The sequence below is a fragment of the Elgaria multicarinata genome, chromosome 13, assembly GCF_023053635.1.
Source record: "Elgaria multicarinata webbii isolate HBS135686 ecotype San Diego chromosome 13, rElgMul1.1.pri, whole genome shotgun sequence".
In the NCBI taxonomy this organism is placed as follows: domain Eukaryota; kingdom Metazoa; phylum Chordata; class Lepidosauria; order Squamata; family Anguidae; genus Elgaria; species Elgaria multicarinata.
Genome location: NC_086183.1, coordinates 24,273,522 through 24,292,309, shown reverse-complemented (window position 1 = coordinate 24,292,309; position 18,788 = coordinate 24,273,522). Strand labels below are relative to the sequence as shown.

General features: G+C 44.6%; 1 protein-coding gene across 1 annotated transcript in view; it reads right to left on the bottom strand.

The window, feature by feature from the left end:
• LOC134408383 (B-cell receptor CD22-like) overlaps positions 1 to 8,332 on the bottom strand; it is a 29,291-nt gene extending 20,959 nt beyond the window's left edge. Inside the window, exons 1-4 of the mRNA XM_063140642.1 lie at positions 8,323 to 8,332; positions 7,193 to 7,597; positions 4,887 to 5,207; positions 771 to 1,034 (exon numbers count right to left, since the gene is read on the bottom strand). Coding sequence (XP_062996712.1) covers positions 771 to 1,034; positions 4,887 to 5,207; positions 7,193 to 7,597; positions 8,323 to 8,332 — 1,000 coding nt within the window. The remainder of the gene's footprint in view (positions 1 to 770; positions 1,035 to 4,886; positions 5,208 to 7,192; positions 7,598 to 8,322) is intronic.
• Between the last annotated feature and the right edge of the window lie 10,456 nt (positions 8,333 to 18,788).

The following is an 18,788-nucleotide window of genomic DNA, read 5'->3' as shown; positions in this document are numbered from 1 at the left end:
CTAGTCCTTCTGCTGAACATAGGTTGCTCCACTGCTCCAAAGTCCTGCGTGGATAGGACCACTGGATGTGAGTCAGCCCAGATCTGGTGAGATTTCAGGATCCCATTAAAGGCAAAAAATATAAAAATGGTCAAATACTTCCATCATTAGATGATTACTTTCGTTGTTATGTGTTTACCACTAAGGTGCAAACTGGGTTCCCTGCAAATTCCCCTGGGCCTTCTCTGCGTGGTAGAGTTCCTACATTTTTGAGCTGGGTATTTCATTTGGCACTAATGTTTTCGGTGTCATTTCATGGCCACTAGGTCTTTGCCTGCCTAGAAACAGCCAAAACCAAGCCTTCAGAAGTTTTGGGTTCAGTTTTCAATAGATTTTCTATCGTCGTTAAATCTAAAACATTAAAATTATTTATATTACCTGATGCCACAGTACTCATTGCAAATGCTTAAGAATCTTTATTCTGCTTTGTGGCTCAGTGGTTTCTCTCATTGGGAAGTTTATCACATTTTGTTTAAAATGGTCAATGGTGTGAATCTGAAATTTGCATAAAAATGCATTTCTTTCCATTCCTATCCTGCATCTATGACACTTGCACATGGCACGACTAGCAAAAGAGAAAATATGCTCTGCAATGTCATGTATAAAAACATTTTCAGAAGACCAAGGGATTGCAAGAGGCTGGGATCACACGTCTTAGCAGAGATAATTTGAGGATGGGAATTCTCACATTCATGTGACTGTCTACGCACAACCTGCATGAACAAACTCACATTGCACATCGATGTTCAGTTCTTCTGACTGGCTGCTTCCAATTCCATTTACAGGTTGACATTTATAACTACCAGAATGATGACGACTCACAGGGTCGAATTCAATTTTATTTGAGTAATATTGTATCGGCTGATGGTCCTTATACCAATTGTGTTCATGAACAGCTGGGTAACTGCTGTTGAATATGCACTCCAATGAGAGTTCCATCCCTTCTTGGACTGTCGTCCCAGATATAGCTTTCAACTTAACTCCTTTTGGGGCATCTGAAATAAGCCAAAATTCACAATTAAAAGCAACAAAAACAAAAACAAAAAAAACAAAAGTAACTCATGCCAGGAGCAACCAGGCTGGAGTTTCAGGAAATCAAATAGGGGTCCTCTCATTCATCTCAGTTAGGCCCTGCCCACTAGGGGTGTGCACGGACCCCCCGCTCCGCTTCACTTGCAGATCCGCCATTTTCCGGATCGGGCCGCTCCGCCACGCCCCCGCTCCGCCCACTTCCGCTCCGCTCCGCCCGGAGCTCCGGATCCGGATCCGGAGCTCCGTTTTCCCCCCCCCATAGGCTTGCATTGAAAGCTAAAAAATTATACAACTTTTTTTCTGTTCAAGTTAGAAACCTCATGTTTGGCACCATGACACCTCATGGGGATATACACACGCACGCCAAGTTTCAAAGCAATCCCATCATCCCCTGATTTTTGGCGAATTTTTGAAAATCGGGCACCCCACACACAACATCCCTGCGAGGTGGGCAGGGGAGGAGGGAGGGAAGGCAGGCAGGCATGCAGCTGGCATTTCTGGGGGCATAAGGAAGTGAGCCAAGGATAAGCCAGTAATGCATATAAAATGGAATAAATCAATAAATAAACAAAGGAGGGGTGGAATTAAAAGCAGCAGTGTTGCTCAATAAACAGCAAGAAGAATTTTGTTAAAAAGGCTATATCTGTCTTTTACCAGCAATAGGGGGACGTGCCCGGGGGAGGGGGAAGTAGCTGCCAGTTCAAGACAGCCACCAACAGCTCTGAGAAGAAGTAAAACGCTCACTTCAACTCATAACAGGCATTGCTCCACCACTGAAAAGTGAGCATTCACTTCAACTCATGATAGGCATTGCTCCACCGTTTTACTCTCTTTGGAAGGCTCTAATGGCCTTCCAGTGCAGGAGAGAGTGGGGGCACGTCCACGATGAGATGCCCTAGGGGAGCTCATCCCCTTGCACCACATCGATTCAGTTGTTCACCAAGGTTAGGGTGGGGAGCAGTGCTGTGTTTCTATCTCTTATTCTTGGCTTAGTATATGATTTCAGGTTGTGTTTGTGCATTTGGTGGGGCTACTGTGTTAAAAAACACGGGGAAAAGCCCGTTCAGATGAAGAAAGAGAAGTTTCCCAGAATCCCAAGTTACCTGTTTTGCCTATGCCCTCCTCCAACTTTGGGATCATCATGACCGGGAGCTGACTCTGCCCCTCAGCCCTTTGAAAAAGGTATTTTTCCCGCCGATTTTTTAAAAACTTCTAGCGCGCGACCCGTACGACGCAGAAAGTTGAGAGTAGTCTCAAAATGACCCCCATCCACGACTCTCTGTGCACAAGAATTTTCAGAACGATAGCTTAAAAAAAAACCCCAGTTATCCCCGATTCTTTCCCTCAATGCAATCCTATGGGCGAAAAGCCGAAAACGCCGTTTGAGCCGCGCGGTTGACCCGATTTTCAAAAAAATATAGCACGCGACCCAGACAACGCAGAGAGGTGAGAGTGGTCTCAAAATGACCCCCATCCACGACTCTCTGTGCACAAGAATTTTCAGAATGATAGCTTAAACCCCCCCCAGTTATCCCCGATTCTTTCCCTCAATGCAATCCTATGGGCGAAAAGCCGAAAACGCCGTTTGAGCCGCGCGGTTGACCCGATTTTCACAAAAACATAGCACGTGACCCAGACAACGCAGAGAGGTGAGAGTGGTCTCAAAATGACCCCCATCCACGACTCTCTGAGCACAAGAATTTCTAGAACGATAGCTTCAAAAACAACCTAGTTATGCGCGATTATTTGCCGCAATGCAATCCTATGGCGAAATGTTTTCAAGATGGCGACCGGAGCGCTCCGCCTGAACTAGGAGCTCCGAAAAATGGCCGCTTCTCTTCGCCTTGCTTCTAGGGGGTCCGCGGTCCGCTCCTACTCCGCCTCTGGGTAAGGCGGAGCAGGCCAATCCGCTACTGCTTCTACGCTCCTAATCGGAGCGGATCACACCCCTACTGCCCACCAACCCAGTTTTAACATGACATTTGTACTTAGCTTGATATCCAAATACAATATAAATATGCCTATTTTGTCCAGTCTAGAGATCTGCTCAATTCTTATGCCTAGGTGTGTGTTAGTGTGTGTGTTTTAATGGAAGTGGTGGTCTGATTTTTCCTTCACTGTGACCTCCATCTATTTTAAAGTTTTCAACCAGTGTTTGAAGTCAGTTATGGGTTGGGTGGGGGCTAACAAATTAATACAGACAAGACTGAGGTGCACCTAATCAATAGAATACCTAATTAAGATATAGGAATTCAACCTGTGCTGGCCAGAGTAGCATTGCCTTCGAAAACATCTAGTGTGGATGTTACAGGTATAAAACAGAAGAAGTTGGTCTTAGATACCTGCAGTTTTTGTGAATTGGCCAGAGAGCTTTGGCCATTGGGCAGTATAGAAATGCAATAAATAAATACATAATTAAATAATGGTTGTGAATATATTATAGCAACACTTACCACCCCAATCAAGGACATTACTTTGAACTGAACTGGTTGCATCCATACACACACACACTTTGATTTGAATATAAATACACATACCCTTATACCTAGGGCGTTGCTAGACCTGCCGGGATAAGCCAGCAGGGAGGCGAGGTGACGGTGCGCTGACGTTAGCGCGTGCCGCCCCGGCTTCCAGATGCGGGACGAGCAGGGACGTCGGGATCCCTGCAGCGTCCGCCATTTTTTTTTTAAGTTTAAAGGGGCCACGTGCGGCCCGAAGACTCTAGAGAAGGTAAGCTGTTTTTTTTTACTTAAACCCCCCCCCCATCCGGTCCTGATCCCTTCCCATGCCTTCCTCCATGTGTCCCGTGTCGTCTGTGCTCCCTTCTCTCTCCGTGTGTCCCATGTCGTCTGTGCTCCCTTCTCCCTCTGTGTGTCCCGTGTCATCTGTGCTCCCTTCTCCCTCCGTTTGTGTCCCCCCCCAGCCAATGGGCACAGCACTGAGCGCTGTGCCCAGTCCGCGGCTTTTTGCGGCTACTCACGAGTAAGCGAGTAGCCTCAAAAAGCCATGGAAGTCTCTAGATGTTCTGCAGCCCCAGCCTCAGGCCAGAGCTGCAGAAAAGGCATGCCATAAGCGACTTTGCTTATGGCGTGTTAGAGGAGGCTTCAGTGCGGCCTGGGGCCAGATTCCCCTGTGCGTCATGTGGACGCACAGCAGGGAAACCGGCTCTCAAGGTGCACTAAGGCCTCGTCTAGCAAGGCCCCTAGATGCCCACAAGACCTAGATCTTCCTGTGTGGCTTATCAATCCTGCAGGGATGGGCAGAGGGGGGCCAGTGGGGCCAGTTGGCATGGGCCTATGAGGGCCTACTCCGAGTCCCCCTGGTAGAGGCAAAGGTTTGTTACAAAGTACCTCTCCTGCGAATGAGCAGTACCGACTCCATTTTGAGAGAGCCAAAAAGCCAAAGTGTCTTCACCCCCCATCTCCAGCAGAGATGAGACAAAAGCAGATGAATGGGAGAGAAATATAAACGAGACATGTAACTGACAAATGAAGAAAAATATAAATGAGACTGGCTGGGTTGGAGCCAAGTGAAGCAGCCATTGCATTGTGCACCTTGTTTTTTTTGTTTACCAAGGGGGATATCAGTTTGAAATTGGGCCTACATTTCCCATCTGGCCCGGGCCTAATATCAGCTTTGCCTGGCCCTGCAATCCTGTGCATGTTTAACTGGAAGTAAGTACCCATTGAAAACAGTGGGACCTGAGTAAACATGCACTGGAAAGCACCAGCTGCCTATTTTTCTCAGCACACACAGCCTTCTTTTCAGACATCCACAAAGTGCCCAGTTCCGTCCATCCCCCATGGCACACTCACGTTTCACATTCAGTGGCATGCTTCCCTGGGATACCTCTGACCCATCCTGGTTGTTCAGGGAGCACTTCAGTGTTTTCCCGTGGTCCTCCCAAGTTGGCACAAAGACAAGAACAGTCTTTATCATTCTGTTTTGAAATGTCATTTTTTGTGAAGCCAAATGATCCTCTTCTAAGCCTTGGAAGGTCAGCTGCAGTGGCTGGTCAAGGCAATGGTAAGTCACTGAGCAGTCCACTTTAGCTTTCTTCTGTTCTTCAAAGACTTGGGTCCTTTGGAAATAGGATCTGTGAATGAAAGTTTCCATCTTGGGTAGTGGAGGTGACTCTGGAGCCCAAAAAGAGGAAATAGGAGGCCATTGTTAACTGAAAATGCTAAAAGAAATCTGGTCTTGTTCTGGTTAAGTTCAGTAAAGAAAAAAGAAAAAAGACCTTGGCTACACATCCAAAAATGTCAGAAATTCTTCCATATCCAGACCTAACCGCTGAGGAATATGGGTGGAAAATTCATTTCAGTTTGGTTTTGATAGGAATTTAACAACAATGAACAATTTCTGCACATTCAGATTTTTTAAAAAAACAACACAATATGTATTTAAATGTATGGGAATGAAATCCAAACTGTATGTGGATTGCATGTAAGTGAGAGTTGTGTTTCAGTTCGGTTTGGGTAAGAATTTAAGAAATTCTCAAAGTTCTTCACATTTGAAAGAGAAAGAACTTGAGATGTTAAACATTCAAAAGCAAGAGAAAGTGGAACCGATAGATTTGCCCATCCCAACCAGGAGCTATAGGAGATTTGGTTCTTTCATTCCCCAGTGATGAATAATGGTCACTTTTATAACTTCAACATTGCACTGCCCCTCCTGGAATAAGAGGACACTGAGGGGGGATCCGCACATCATTCCCAGAGTGCTTCTATGCGACCCCAGTGCACCCAGAAAACGATAGTCTAACTTCCCTGTAAAAGAAATGAGGAAGAGCCGTCCATGCCGCCGCCGCCGCCGCCGCCACCCGCCTCCCTCCTCGCCAGCCGGCGAGGAGGGCTCGGCAAAAGAAGGCGGGGTGGAGAGCTTCTTCCGCTCTTCACCCCGCCTTCTTCCCCTGAGCTTTCCGTCCCAGCCAGCGAGGAGGTCTGTGGGTGGCAGCAGCGGCATGGACGGCTCTTCCTCATTTCTTTTACAGGGAAGTTAGACTATCATTTTCAGGGTGCACTGGGGTCGCATAGAAGCACTCTGGGAATGATTAGTCTGGGAACGTGGATCCCCCCTGACTGTGGGGGAGAAAGCTGGAGGAACTCCTGGTGAAGAAAAACCTCCTCTCACGTGGGAAGGATCTACATTACTGCTTATAATGGTTTATAATGGGTATGACAACTGTTCAGTCCCAGTACACATTACATATACTGTTTTCAAACCATTTTTAAAGTGTTGCATCCTGTTTGGTGTAGATCTAGCCTTGCTTTGTAGGGAACCCATTTTTCCTTGGCAGAGGGACATTAATCTCAAGGTCACTGTATTCTTAAAACATTTGTGAGCCAATATTTTTATTTCATTTTAATGGTACTGTCTGACTCTCAAACTATGTACAGATCACTGCTTCTTAAATGCTTGGAGTCTCTTGTCTCAGAGTTAAGCCAAAAAGAAATCACAGGTTAACTCTCAGTTGTTTAACCACCACCACCCCCAAATAACCCACATTGACCAGCTTGGGCATCACTCTAACAACCTAAGGACAGGGCAATTGTAGGTTGTTAAATAAAAGCAAAAGAGTTAGTGCACTTGGTCACTCCCATGCGTGCCTGAAAACCCATGGATTAAAACAATCCATCAGATTTTGTGACATCCAAACCAGTGCAGTACACAGTGCAAGGTGTGAACGGCATATTAATAGAATAGGAAAATGTAGCAAGATGCAGTGGCAGTAAGATAGGACATATTGAGTGAATTGAATTAGTCACAACGTATAAGGAACTGGAAAGGACTCTATGAATGTTCTGTAATCAACAACATGCAAATTGTTGCTTATCCACTGGCAATAAAGTAGAGTTAAATCAGCCTACTGTTGCTCTGGAGGACTCCCTCTCTCTCTCTCTCTCTCTCTCTCTCTCTCTCTCTCTCTCTCTCTCTCTCTCTCTCTCTGAAATTTAGAAGATGTTTCATGATTAGCAATAACAGCCAGGCGTAATTTGTCAAGGAAAGGTTGCTGGTTCAGTCCTTGCTGTTCACACTCTGATATGAAAGGTTTTTTGTCCTAACCAAAGAACCGCTAAGTACAAAACTCAGAACGAAATCTAATTTGCCGAAGTCTTACCTTCAACTGTAACAGTAGCATTTAGAAACCACTTAGCTTTTGGGTCTGCAGCTGGACCATAAAGCCGTGCCCCATATCTGCCAGTGTCATTTTTCTGCAGTTGGGAGATCTTCAAGCTGCAATTTCTTTCATTTAAATCCCCTACAAATTGAACACGATGCTGAAAGTGAGGAATAATTGGGGTGGTTTGGTCATTGGAGGTCATATTGCTCTTGTACAACGTGGTTCCAATATAGTCTGTTTTAACATAAATTGCCCCAAAATACCAAACTAGGTACAAGTCTTTGAGCTTTTGACCATCATATGTTCTTCTAATCTCGCATGGAATCAACACACACGATCCTTTCCAGGATTGGAGAGACCTCTGGCTTATGATCAATGGGTCTTGGAAATGACACAGGAAACCTGAAATGGAGAAGCACGTGAGATATTTCAGTCAGCTTCTCCTCTCCTCTCAAAACAATGAACAAATACTACACATACATCATAAGCCTCCAGTCCTCTCTCCCATTCACAGCAAACTAAACCTCACAATCCTTCCCCTAGGACTTCTCACCACTCTGAAGAGGGAAGAGCAAGTATCGATCATATATACACGCCATGACCAAGACCCAGAGGATCTCAGCATTCATTGAATTCAACCAAAGAGGCTTTGAACACCATTCTTCATATGGCTGTCCCCTAGGGTGACCATATGAAAAGGAGGACAGGGCTCCTGTATCTTGAACAGTTGTATTGAAAAGAGAATTTCAGCAGGTGTCATTTGTATATATGGGGAACCTGGTGAAATTTCCTCTTCATCACACCAGTTAAAGCTGCAGGTGCCCTGCCCTCTTTTAAATCTGATCACTCTAGTATAGCCCCTGCAGCTTTAAATGGTGGGATGAAGAGGGAATTTCACCAGGTTCCCCATATATACAAATGACACCTGCTGAAATTCTCTTTTCTATGCCACTGTTAAAGATACAGGAGCCCTGTCCTCCTTTTCGTATGGTCACCCTACTGTCCCCCACATATATTTTGAAACTAAAAGGAGCTTTGACCATGCACCAAGTTTTGCTTGGTGCATGGCAAGTAGTCTGCTTTCAAAGGGGGGGGGGATCCAACAGACCCATTAGACATTCACTTACCTCCTTTCATCCCAGCCACAATAAGACATGTTATTTTCAGTTACACCTCTTATTATTGCCTCTTAATTTATCCTCCAACCCATTTTTTTTAAGGGAGAGCAAATCTGCACATCTTTGTGGTGTTGAGTAAGGGCCAGACTAAATGTGGCATTTATTGTGTGCCCTCAATTAACACAGATACCTTTTGTTGCATGAACAGCAATCATGATGTAGCCTGAGCAGTCTTCGATTGGGAAGGGAGAGTTTACCTCTTTGGCCCCGTTCAGACAACACGCTCACTCATGCTGCTTTCCATTAACCATTTTGTGGTTAAGCAGCATTGTTTAGCATGTTGTCTGAATGGAGCCTATGTTTCTCTTCCACCAACCTGACAAAAATATTCTCTGCCTTGGTGTTGTTTGCATTTCAAGGAAAGCTGCAATTTTCATCTTGGAACTGGAATGTGGATTCCAGTTTTGGAAATGTGAGTTTTGTCTGAACAGCAACAAGGGGGAAAGGAGTGTAAACTTCCCACTTTGCATACTCCAGAGGCTGCTCAGGCTTCCCAGTGGCTGCTATTTACAGAACAAAGTATGTGCATTCATGGAATTCGTGTCACAGTCGAATTTGGTCCCAAGTCCCATATAGGAGGATTTCAGGGAAGGTTTCCATGAGATTTCTCGTACAATCATGGCTCCTTTCTCACCACAAAACAAAAGAGAGCAGAGGCACTATTTGATATAGTTCAACCTGCTTTTGCCATCATTATCCAAGAAGTCGTTGCTTTCATTACCTTGAAGAAAGAGCAGCCAAACAAAATGCCTCATTGTGGATTTATGCAACTGCCAAACCTAGGAAAGAGAAGCGGATGATTGAATAAAGACACCACTTACTGACTTGTTTATTTATCAAGAATGAGATGCTGATGATCACCAAATTGTGGGAAGGTGGTGTGTATATAAGGAGGCCAATTAAGATGGGCTGCATCTCAGAGGGGAGACACGTGAATGCTGGAGCTCACCTTCCCAAGTGTCCTTCACCCAGATTCCTATCCCTTGGCCTCTCCATCCACCACAGAGGTCTGGCAATTATACCCATAGGTCTGGCAGTGATGGCAGAAGAAATAGATATTGAGGAAAGCACAGAAAGGTCAAAGCCCATTTGGAGGACAGCATGCTGAATACCTAAAAGTGCTTTCCTACATAAGAACATAAGAAGAGCCATGACAGGTCAGACGAAGGGTCCATCTAGTCCAGCACTCTGTTCACACAGTGGCCAACCAGCTGTTGACCAGGGACCCACAAGCAGGACATGGTACAACAGCAGCCTCCCACCCATGTTCCCTTCACTGCCTCTGATACTAAGGGTGCACTTATTTATTTATTTACTTATTTTATTACATTTATATACCGCCCCACAGCTGAAGCTCTCTGGGCGGTTTACAACAATTAAAAATGGTAAACATTAAAAGTATACAAAATTTAAAAACCATCAAAAACATAATAAATAGTATAAAAACAACAGTATCCATTTAAAAACAATTCTGGGGTCCATTAAAAACAAACTTAACGTAGTTCAATGCTGTTAAAATGCCTTAGCCATCAGGACGAGAAGCCATTGATAGCCTTCTCCTCCATGACTTTATCTGACCCCCTTTGACAGGCATTGCAGGAAAATGGTTTCCAGTCCATATTTCAAGGAGTGAACTTTGGCTTCAGAGATGGGTTTACCTTTCCCAAATGGGTGAGCCTACAAATCTCCCCATGTCTCATATCGCTTGCATTGATCAGCTCTTGAGAACAAAGGACCACCTTGCAATTAAATTATTAATAACAGCCATTGGAATGTTGGGACGGCATCGAGGAGGAAAAGGTTAAACCTAGAGATGGGGAAATCTGACTATTCCAGTTACTCATTTTTCCAACCTTAACACACATTCTACTAAAGTAGGGTGACCATATGAAAAGGAGGACAGGGCTCTTGTATCTTTAACAGTAATGTAGAAAAGGGAATTTCAGCAGGTGTCAATTGAAGAGGGTGAAATTCCCTCTTCATCACAACAGTTAAAGCTGCAGAAGCCCTGCCCTCTTTTGTATCTGGGCACTCTACTATAGCTAGTGTAGCTTTAACTGTTGTGATGAAGAGGGAATTTCACCCACTTCAATTGACACCTGCTGAAATTCCCTTTCCTACATTACTGTTAAAGATACAGGAGCCCTCTCCTCCTTTTCATAGGGTCACCCTAACTAAAGTTCACATCAACTTTTATTTTTACCTTTTCTTTTCTTTTTTACTATTTTCTTTTTTAAACTCCACACAAAAATGCATATCCATTTTTGTGGCAAACATTTCCCAGATGTGTGCATTTTTATGTGCCCCTTTTATGAGAATGGGGGACATTTTTGCTGGCCACCTTCCTATAACATGTATCCTTTTCACTCTTTACCACACCATATGGATTTTCAGTTTTCTGCTGGGTATGGATTTGGAGAAACAGTTGTCCTTGGTCTGCACATTTTTGAAGCACTTTTATTTTTTACTGCTACATTTGTGAAAGTGCTCATTTCAGCACACAATGTTGTTCCATTTCGCATATTGGTTTGGCAGGTATGAATTTGGTAAAAATTGCATAAAATTCAGATGAAACGGATTTTTCACCTACCTCCAGTTAACTCCCCCACCCCTTTCCCTGAGTACAATGGTCCCAATGAACATCAGGGTTCTGCAACCTCATATAAATAGTTCAATAAATATGAAATTCAGAACAGCAAGTGTATTTTGTTGCAGGGTAAGGCTTGTCTGACCACACTTTAGACAGAAGACACCTGTAAGACAACCTTTCCTTGATATTAACGGGTACCTTCTTCTTACGACTAAAACAGACAAAGGTAAAATAGGCAAAAGTGAAACCAAAACCAGAACCACAACTCCCTCCATGCATTAACTATTCAGTGGCTTTCCAGACAGTTATTTTCTGCTTGAAACAGAGGATTCGAACTAATGGCTGTTGCTTAGGGTGACCCTATGAAAAGGAGGACAGGGCTCCTGTATCTTTAACAGTTGCATAGAAAAGGGAATTTCAGCAGGTGTCATTTGTATATATGGAGAACCTGGTGAAATTCCTTCTTCATCACACCAGTTAAAGGTGCAGGAGCTATACTAGAGTGACCAGATTTAAAAGAGGGTAGGGCACCTGCAGCTTTAACTGTTATGATGAAGAGGGAATTTCACCAGGTTCCCCATACAGGGCCGGCGCTGCCATAGAGGCCAGTCAGGCGGCCGCGTAGCGCGCCAAGGTAAGGGGGCGCCGAACAGCATGCTCGGAAGTCACCCTCCCACTCCCAGAGCTGCTTTGGCCAAGCGACGGCAGCTTCTGAAGCCACCCTTCCCCCCCCCCCCAGCGTCCCTGGCTTGGCTTCAGCTGGGCTACTGCCCAGTAGCCAAAGCCAACCTGGAACACTGTGGGGGGGGGGCAGAGGGCTCCACGTTCTGACTTCTGGTGCACGCCGGACATCAGAACGTGGAGCCATCTGACTGCCTTTCCCCCAGCTTCCTGGCTTGGCTTTGGCTGGGCTTACCCAGCCAAAGCCAAGCTGGGACGCTGGGGGCGGGGCAAACAGACGGCTCCATGTTTGCCCCCCCTCAGCTTCCTGGCTTGGCTTCAGCTGGGCCCTTCCAGCCAAAGCCAAGCTGGGACATGGGGGGGCAAACAGATGGCACCACATTCCCCCCCCCCGCTTCCCGGCTTGGCTTTGGCTGGGCCCTCCTAGCCAAACCCAAGCCGGGACGCTGGGGTGTGTGTGAACAAATGGCTACACATTCTGGCATCCAGGCACGCTGGACATCAGAATGTAGAGCCGCCTGCCTGCCCCAGCGCAGTGTCCCGCCTAGCCGAAGCCAAGCCAGGAGGACTTTCGGCGAGGGAAAGGTAGGTAACGTGGCCTCATCCCAGCCTATCTCCACCTACCTGGGGGGTGGGTACAGTGGGGGGGTGAAAGCAGCTCACCTTGCCTAGGGCGCAAAAAAGCCTGGCACCGGCCCTGTCCCCATATATACAAATGACACCTACTGAAATTTCTTTTTCAGTACAATTGTTAAAGATACAGAAGCCCTGTCCTCCATTTCATATGGTCACCCTACTGTTGCTTATATCTGAATATGTTTACCACTGAGAACAGGCCTGGGCAATATGTGAGCCTCCAGATGTTGTTGGACTGCAGCCTCCTACCTTTGGCTACGCCAGTCCTTTTACAACTTCACTGGCTGCCAGGCCCCATTCAAAGTGCTGCTATCAACATTCAAAGCCCTAAACGGTTTGGGGCCGGGTTATTTGAAGGAACGCCTCCTCCCATATGTACCTGCCTGGACCTTAAGATTCCTGAGAAAGACAGGGGCCCTTCTCCATGAGCCCCTGCCAAAGGAAGTGAGGCAGGTGGCTACTAGGAGGAGGGCTTTCTCCGCTGTGGCACCCCGGCTGTGGAACGAGCTCCCCAGAGAGGTCTGTCTGGCACCTTCACTGTACTCTTTTCATTGCCATCTGAAGACCTTTTTATTCTCTCAGTATTTTAACACTTAATTTTAACTTAAATTTAACTGTTCTAACTCAGTATTTTAATTTTATATCAAGTTTTGCTGCGTGGTTTTATCCTGGTTGTGCTTTTTATCCTGTATTTTGTATTTGTGTTTTTAACCTGTTGATTGTTTTATTATGGATTTAATTTTTGTGAACCGCCCAGAGAGCTTCGGCTATTGGGCGGTATAAAAATGTAATAAATAAATAAATAAAATAAATAAAATATCTCAAGGGCCACATGATTAGCATCACATCTCATTTGTCCCGTAGACAAAGCAGACTCAATGCCTCTTCTCCTGTAGTCTGGCTATGAAAAAGATCATGGGCTACCTAATTTACTGATTTTTTTATCTGACTCTCCTCTCCCTGAAGACATCTTCCCCTTGCCCTAAACTTTGCAAGTCCTTTCTTTGCCTGCCTGCCTATTTGCATGTGGAAGGGAAGCAACAGTGCATTTCAGTGACTTGCTAAACAAGTTATCATCTTTAGTTGGCAAGTCCCCTGGGAGTGTCGGACTTTGTGGTTAGTGGGGTGTTAAGCCAAGCTGCAGAGTCTTTGAGCAAGATTACCATTTTATTTTATTTATTTTATTGAAAGGAGTTCTGAAGCACCCTCCAACAGACCTTCCAGGGAGGTTTAGAAAAACAAGATGAAATGCCAATCAAACATAAACAACATCTTTTTAAACAGACATAAAGGCATTAGCATACATTAGAGACAGTTAACAAACTTAGGGAATAACCCTATGCCTGTTTAGATAGGAAAAGACTAAAAAGAAGAAGAAAGAATCTATTTATTTATTTTTTAAAGGCAGTAGGGTGTTGTTGTTTTTCTGTCTAAACAGGCATAATATTTCACCGAAACCTAAATAATCAACAAGTACACAAAATAACTATATAACATAGCATTACTTTGCTAACCTAAAACTAGCAAATAACATGTCAAAGCAGCAGTTGAAGCAAAGACTTATGAATCTTATGTACATAAACAGCTACCACTATTTAAACACCCACCCACACCCCCTCTTTCCTCTGCCTTTAACACCTGGCACAAATTTGGCAGGTGGGGCTCTAAAACAAATCTGGCATGGAGATGAAGATAAAGCGATGAGCAAAGGTTTACCACTTGGTAAAACTACGCCTGCTAATGCTGTTCAATGCCACCATAGCGAGATTAGAAATGGAACCCCTGTGCACGGGTCACAACTTGCCTTATAGATTGTGCATTCACTCCCTTGCAAGACCAAAACCCTTGAGTGTGAATTATTTCCTTGTGTTCAGTCTTTCGTCTTCGCAACAGAGTAGCCCGGGGCAAAGATGCCAGCAGGTCCGTGGAACTCACCTTATAAGATGCTTGCAACGCTGATTGCAACCGCCTACCAGCAAGTCATCTGTGAAGGCCAGGGAGGCAGCTCCTCAGAGCTCTGCATCTGTTACTGAAACTTCCCTCTTGCCACAGTGAGTGAGCAGCACAGGATCTGAGCTCAGCTGTTCACTTCCAGCAACTTCAAGCTCAGCTGCATCTCTGTGGTTCAAGGTGAGAGATTTTTTGCGAGACGTTACCCACCCTGCTGGACGTATGACAGAAGAGGCTTAAGTCATTGGGGAGGTCAGCAGGGATTCTGAGCAGGGCAGAAGGAACTTTCCCAGTGTTTTTTATTTGCAGCATGGAGAGAATCTAGGGACTTAGCTAGACAGGGTGAAATCCCAGGACGATCCCCATGATGCACAGGGGATCCCGGGATAGGAAGGGATGGAGAGCTTGGAGAGTTCAATCATAGAGCCCTTGGCTACTGTGATCAGTTAAATGTTTTCTTTTACCATCCCTTCCATACAGTTCAGGTCTCCATCACACTTTACCCTCAACTCAAATCTGCAAGATAAATTAGAGAATGACGAGAAAGAATCAATCCTATGTGGATTTGAAATCAAGTCCAAGAACACAAACTCCAGGACAAAGAAAATACAATAAAATAGTAACAGATCTTTCCCTGCAAATAGAACATAAGAAGAGCCCTGCTGGATCAGACCGAGGGTCCATCTAGTCCAGCACTCTGTTCACACACAATTATGGGGGAGTTGGATGTTTTCTAGAGAGTATGTAAGGCTCAATGGATATATCCAGAAAGAAATGAGTGTAAGACCTGGAATATATCAAGAATCCTCTGCAATGATGAGACGTTCTACTGCAGAACACAACAAATACTCTCAGACATGTCAAAAGTGAATGGGCAGATGTGGAAAGTTTTTTTTAAAAAAAATGCACTGCAGTTCTACATGCTCTCACTTTTACTGTAGACAGATAGTTGCCTTGTCAGATTGGAATGGTGACTTTTCTGGACACTGTCCATCCTGGGTCTTGTATGGTAGATGGAGAAATCTCTCTCTCTCTCTCAAGCTCTCTCTCTCTCAAGCTCTCTCTCAAGCTCGCTCTCAATGCCTTTGTAGTGGGCATTGTAGTGATCAGTACTATTTTGCAGGGATAGGGAAAATATGGTTCAGATCTGCCCAGCAATATGAAATGGCAGAACATACACTAGATATTCCTTTAGATGTGAGTATTTTTGCATGAAAAAGATGTCTATGCAAAACCTACTTAATGCCCCCATTGTTTTAAACTTGTTTCAAGAGATTTTGCTATTTAAAAAATGGGGCTCTTTCTCAGGCATTTCTCTGATGCCCTAGACCAAATTTCCCAATTCATGACACAACCAAAGTTGTGTAGAACACTACTGCCCTTCTCTGCATGTTTTAACATTTTAGCATTTCCCCCTCAGTGGACTAGAAATATGCTTTTATTGATGAAAATGGAGAACCCAGGAGAGAGAGTTTTCAGTACAGCATATTTCCAGATCTGGCAGTGATCGGACAATCTTAAGAGCAGGGGTTCTTGATATTAATTTTTCTTCTCTTTGGTTATATAATACAGCTGGGAGGGTGCTGTTGCATCAGGTCCTGCTTACGGGTCCCTATTCGACAGCTCATTGGCCACTGTGAGAACAGAGTGCTGGACTAGATGGACCCTTGGTCTAACCCAGAAGGGCTCTTCTTATGTTCTTAATACAGTTAGAAGCAAGAACCCCACCCACCCACCCCATCCAGTGCAGGGAAAAAACCAGTTTACCTATTACTGCTGAAGTTCAGTGAACAGATCTGCTCTCGATGTGAGTATGAAGAAACTAGTAATCTGAGATATCACTTCTAAAGATAGAGAGAGAAACTATCTCGAAGTACCTTCTTCCTCGTTTTTTGTTTTAAATCAAATATCGGTATTAAGGGAAGGAGTTAAGCCTGGAACAGGCCACGTTACTGCATCAAAACCATTTGAATTAATTGCAAGGCAAAACCTAGTTTGGGGGCTTCCTTTTGATTGTCACAGTCAAAGCTTTAAACTTCTCAATGTTTTTAAGGAGGTGCTTCACTGTAATACTAGCAAAAGGCCTGTCATTCCAACAAGCACTGTGATAGTGGTGATGATGAGAGAGAAATATATTGCAGTAACATACAGAGACAATGTGTCTCTCTATGCTATCATTAGAGACACCTTGCCTTCCCCCCAGAAGAGCAGGCTCCTAAAAGTCAGAGGATGGGGGTTGTGGGAAAACAACCAGGAACAAATCTTCATTCCCCTACCCCATAGAAGCAAATGAATTCTATTTCCTTTTTGTTTCTTGTCAAACTTTGTCTATTTCATTCAGCCTGTGCTTCGGTATGATTTAACTGGACTATTTAGAAGGTTTATGTTTCAGGAGAGGGGAAGCTATGGGCCTCCAGATCTTGTTGAACTCCAGTTCCTATCAGCCCCAGCCAGCATGGCCAATGGTAAGGGATGATGGTAGTTGTAGCTAGAGCTGTTAGATAAATCCACAGCAGATTAAAATGAGTTTGGAGTTGTATGAGTCCAACCTGTGGATTCCTCAACAGACTGGTCTTTTCTGAATTGTGCAAATTCTGCAGACTGTTTGTTTGTTTGTTTGTTTGTTTACTGTGGGAGCAGGGATTTGAACAAATGTACATTAGTGCAAATACACACTTGTAAACATGGAGAAAATTCTTGAACATCCCTAAAAAAAACACCTGATTCACTCAATGAGTGGATGATGGAGGGAAAGACACCTTACTATCAGTGAAACACAGATGGGTAACAAAATATGTACGTACATCCCCAGCCCAACAACATCTGGAGAGCTACAGCATCTCCATTGGAATGAATGGCTTGAAAATAGGGGAATCCTCTTCTCATCTTTGGAGGCTAGGAGATGGGCTATGGAACTGTTAATTCAAAAGGAAAGATGTCTGTTATTCTAAATGGGCTTTTGATGCCAGTATCCCGTTCAAAGATGCTTGTTGCTTTAGATATTTAGGGACTGAAAGGCAACTCAACATCACCCTGCCACTGTCATTTATAGTATTGGCGACCGCAGAACTGAGAAAAGGAGGACTAGACTAGTAGTTCCTTTCCAGAGCCAGCAGGGGGCAGGAGGACCTGCAGCTTCTGCAAGTTTGCATAACCTCCCATACCATAAGCAAGAGGAAAGAAGCCACTTCCATTGCCAGAGTAATCACGGGAGCCTGGAGTGAGCTTCTGCTAAGCCAGTGTGAAGCAAAACAAAGAGCTCCACCTAGTGGCTCTCAAAAGCTATAATTATCTTTCTTATTGCTCAGTTGATATGGTTTTGTGGTTGTGAAACATCTGACATCACTTTCCTGAGTTGGTGTAACATAGGGATGTGAGACGTTGGGAATTCCACTCCATTTAATTAAGCCTGACGCGATTTCACAGTGTTCCCGTTCTGATAAGTGCCAGTGGAGTAGGCCCTTTTCCCCCCCTGGTTCTTGAAATGTTTGTATTTTTTGCATACATTAAGTAGACACTTTGGGCGGGGGGGGGGGATGATTTGCGCAAATGGGGCCTCTCTCTGGGGTCTTTACATATGCACAAATTTGGTCACAACTTTTTTATTTTTAATCAGCAACCCTGCACACATCAACACTTCTGCAAGTTCACCTGTCCGCAATGTAGCCAAAAGCAGCAGCAAGAACTGTCCCTCACCCATCCTCTTCTCTCCATTCCATTCTTTCAAATTGCACATGTTACGGATCCCAAAGCCTCTCAGGTATGTAGCCCCACAGAGGCATATTCCCTTTGTAAATAATATCCTTGTCGGTTTCACCCTCTCCACACACTACATTGTTTAGCCCAGCAGAGCCGTATTCTGTAGCTGTCATGTCCAAGAACTTGTCCATTTCATCCTCCACCATGGTGCTTCCTGAGCAAAACTCCCCTGCCCGCTCCTGCATAAGAGCACAAAACCATTTCAAGATCTGAGTTAGAGAACATGCTAGTTGTCAAATATACAGAGTAGCGTTGCGGTTCTGTAACAGGAGTAGTCATATCCTTTTGAGGTAATATGTAACTGCTTGGATCTGTAGGTCTATGTGATCTTGTCTGAGGATGTAATGGCTGGTGATACAAAAGGAAAAGGTATTTTGTAAGGAGTGATGGCATAAAACAGCTCCACTCTTATGGTGGGGGGTCATTTACACAGTTACAAGGTGGGGTATATTTGGCTCAGCAATACTATAAGCGAGAAGGATCTTGGAATTGTTGCAGATCACAAAATTGAGTATGAACCAACAGTGTGATGTGGCTGCAAAAAAACTGCAAATGCTATTTTGGGCTGCATTAATAGAATTATAGCTCCCAAATCGTGCAAGGTACTGGCTCCTCTCTGTTCAGCACTGGTTAGGCCTCATCTTGACTTGTGTGTCCAGTTCTGGGCAACACACTTCAAGAAGGATGCAGACAAGCTAGAGGAGATTCAGTGTAGGGCAACAAGGATGATCAAGGGTCTGGAAACAAAGCCCTGTGAGGAGGGACTATAAGGACTGGACATGTTTAGCCTTGAGAAGAG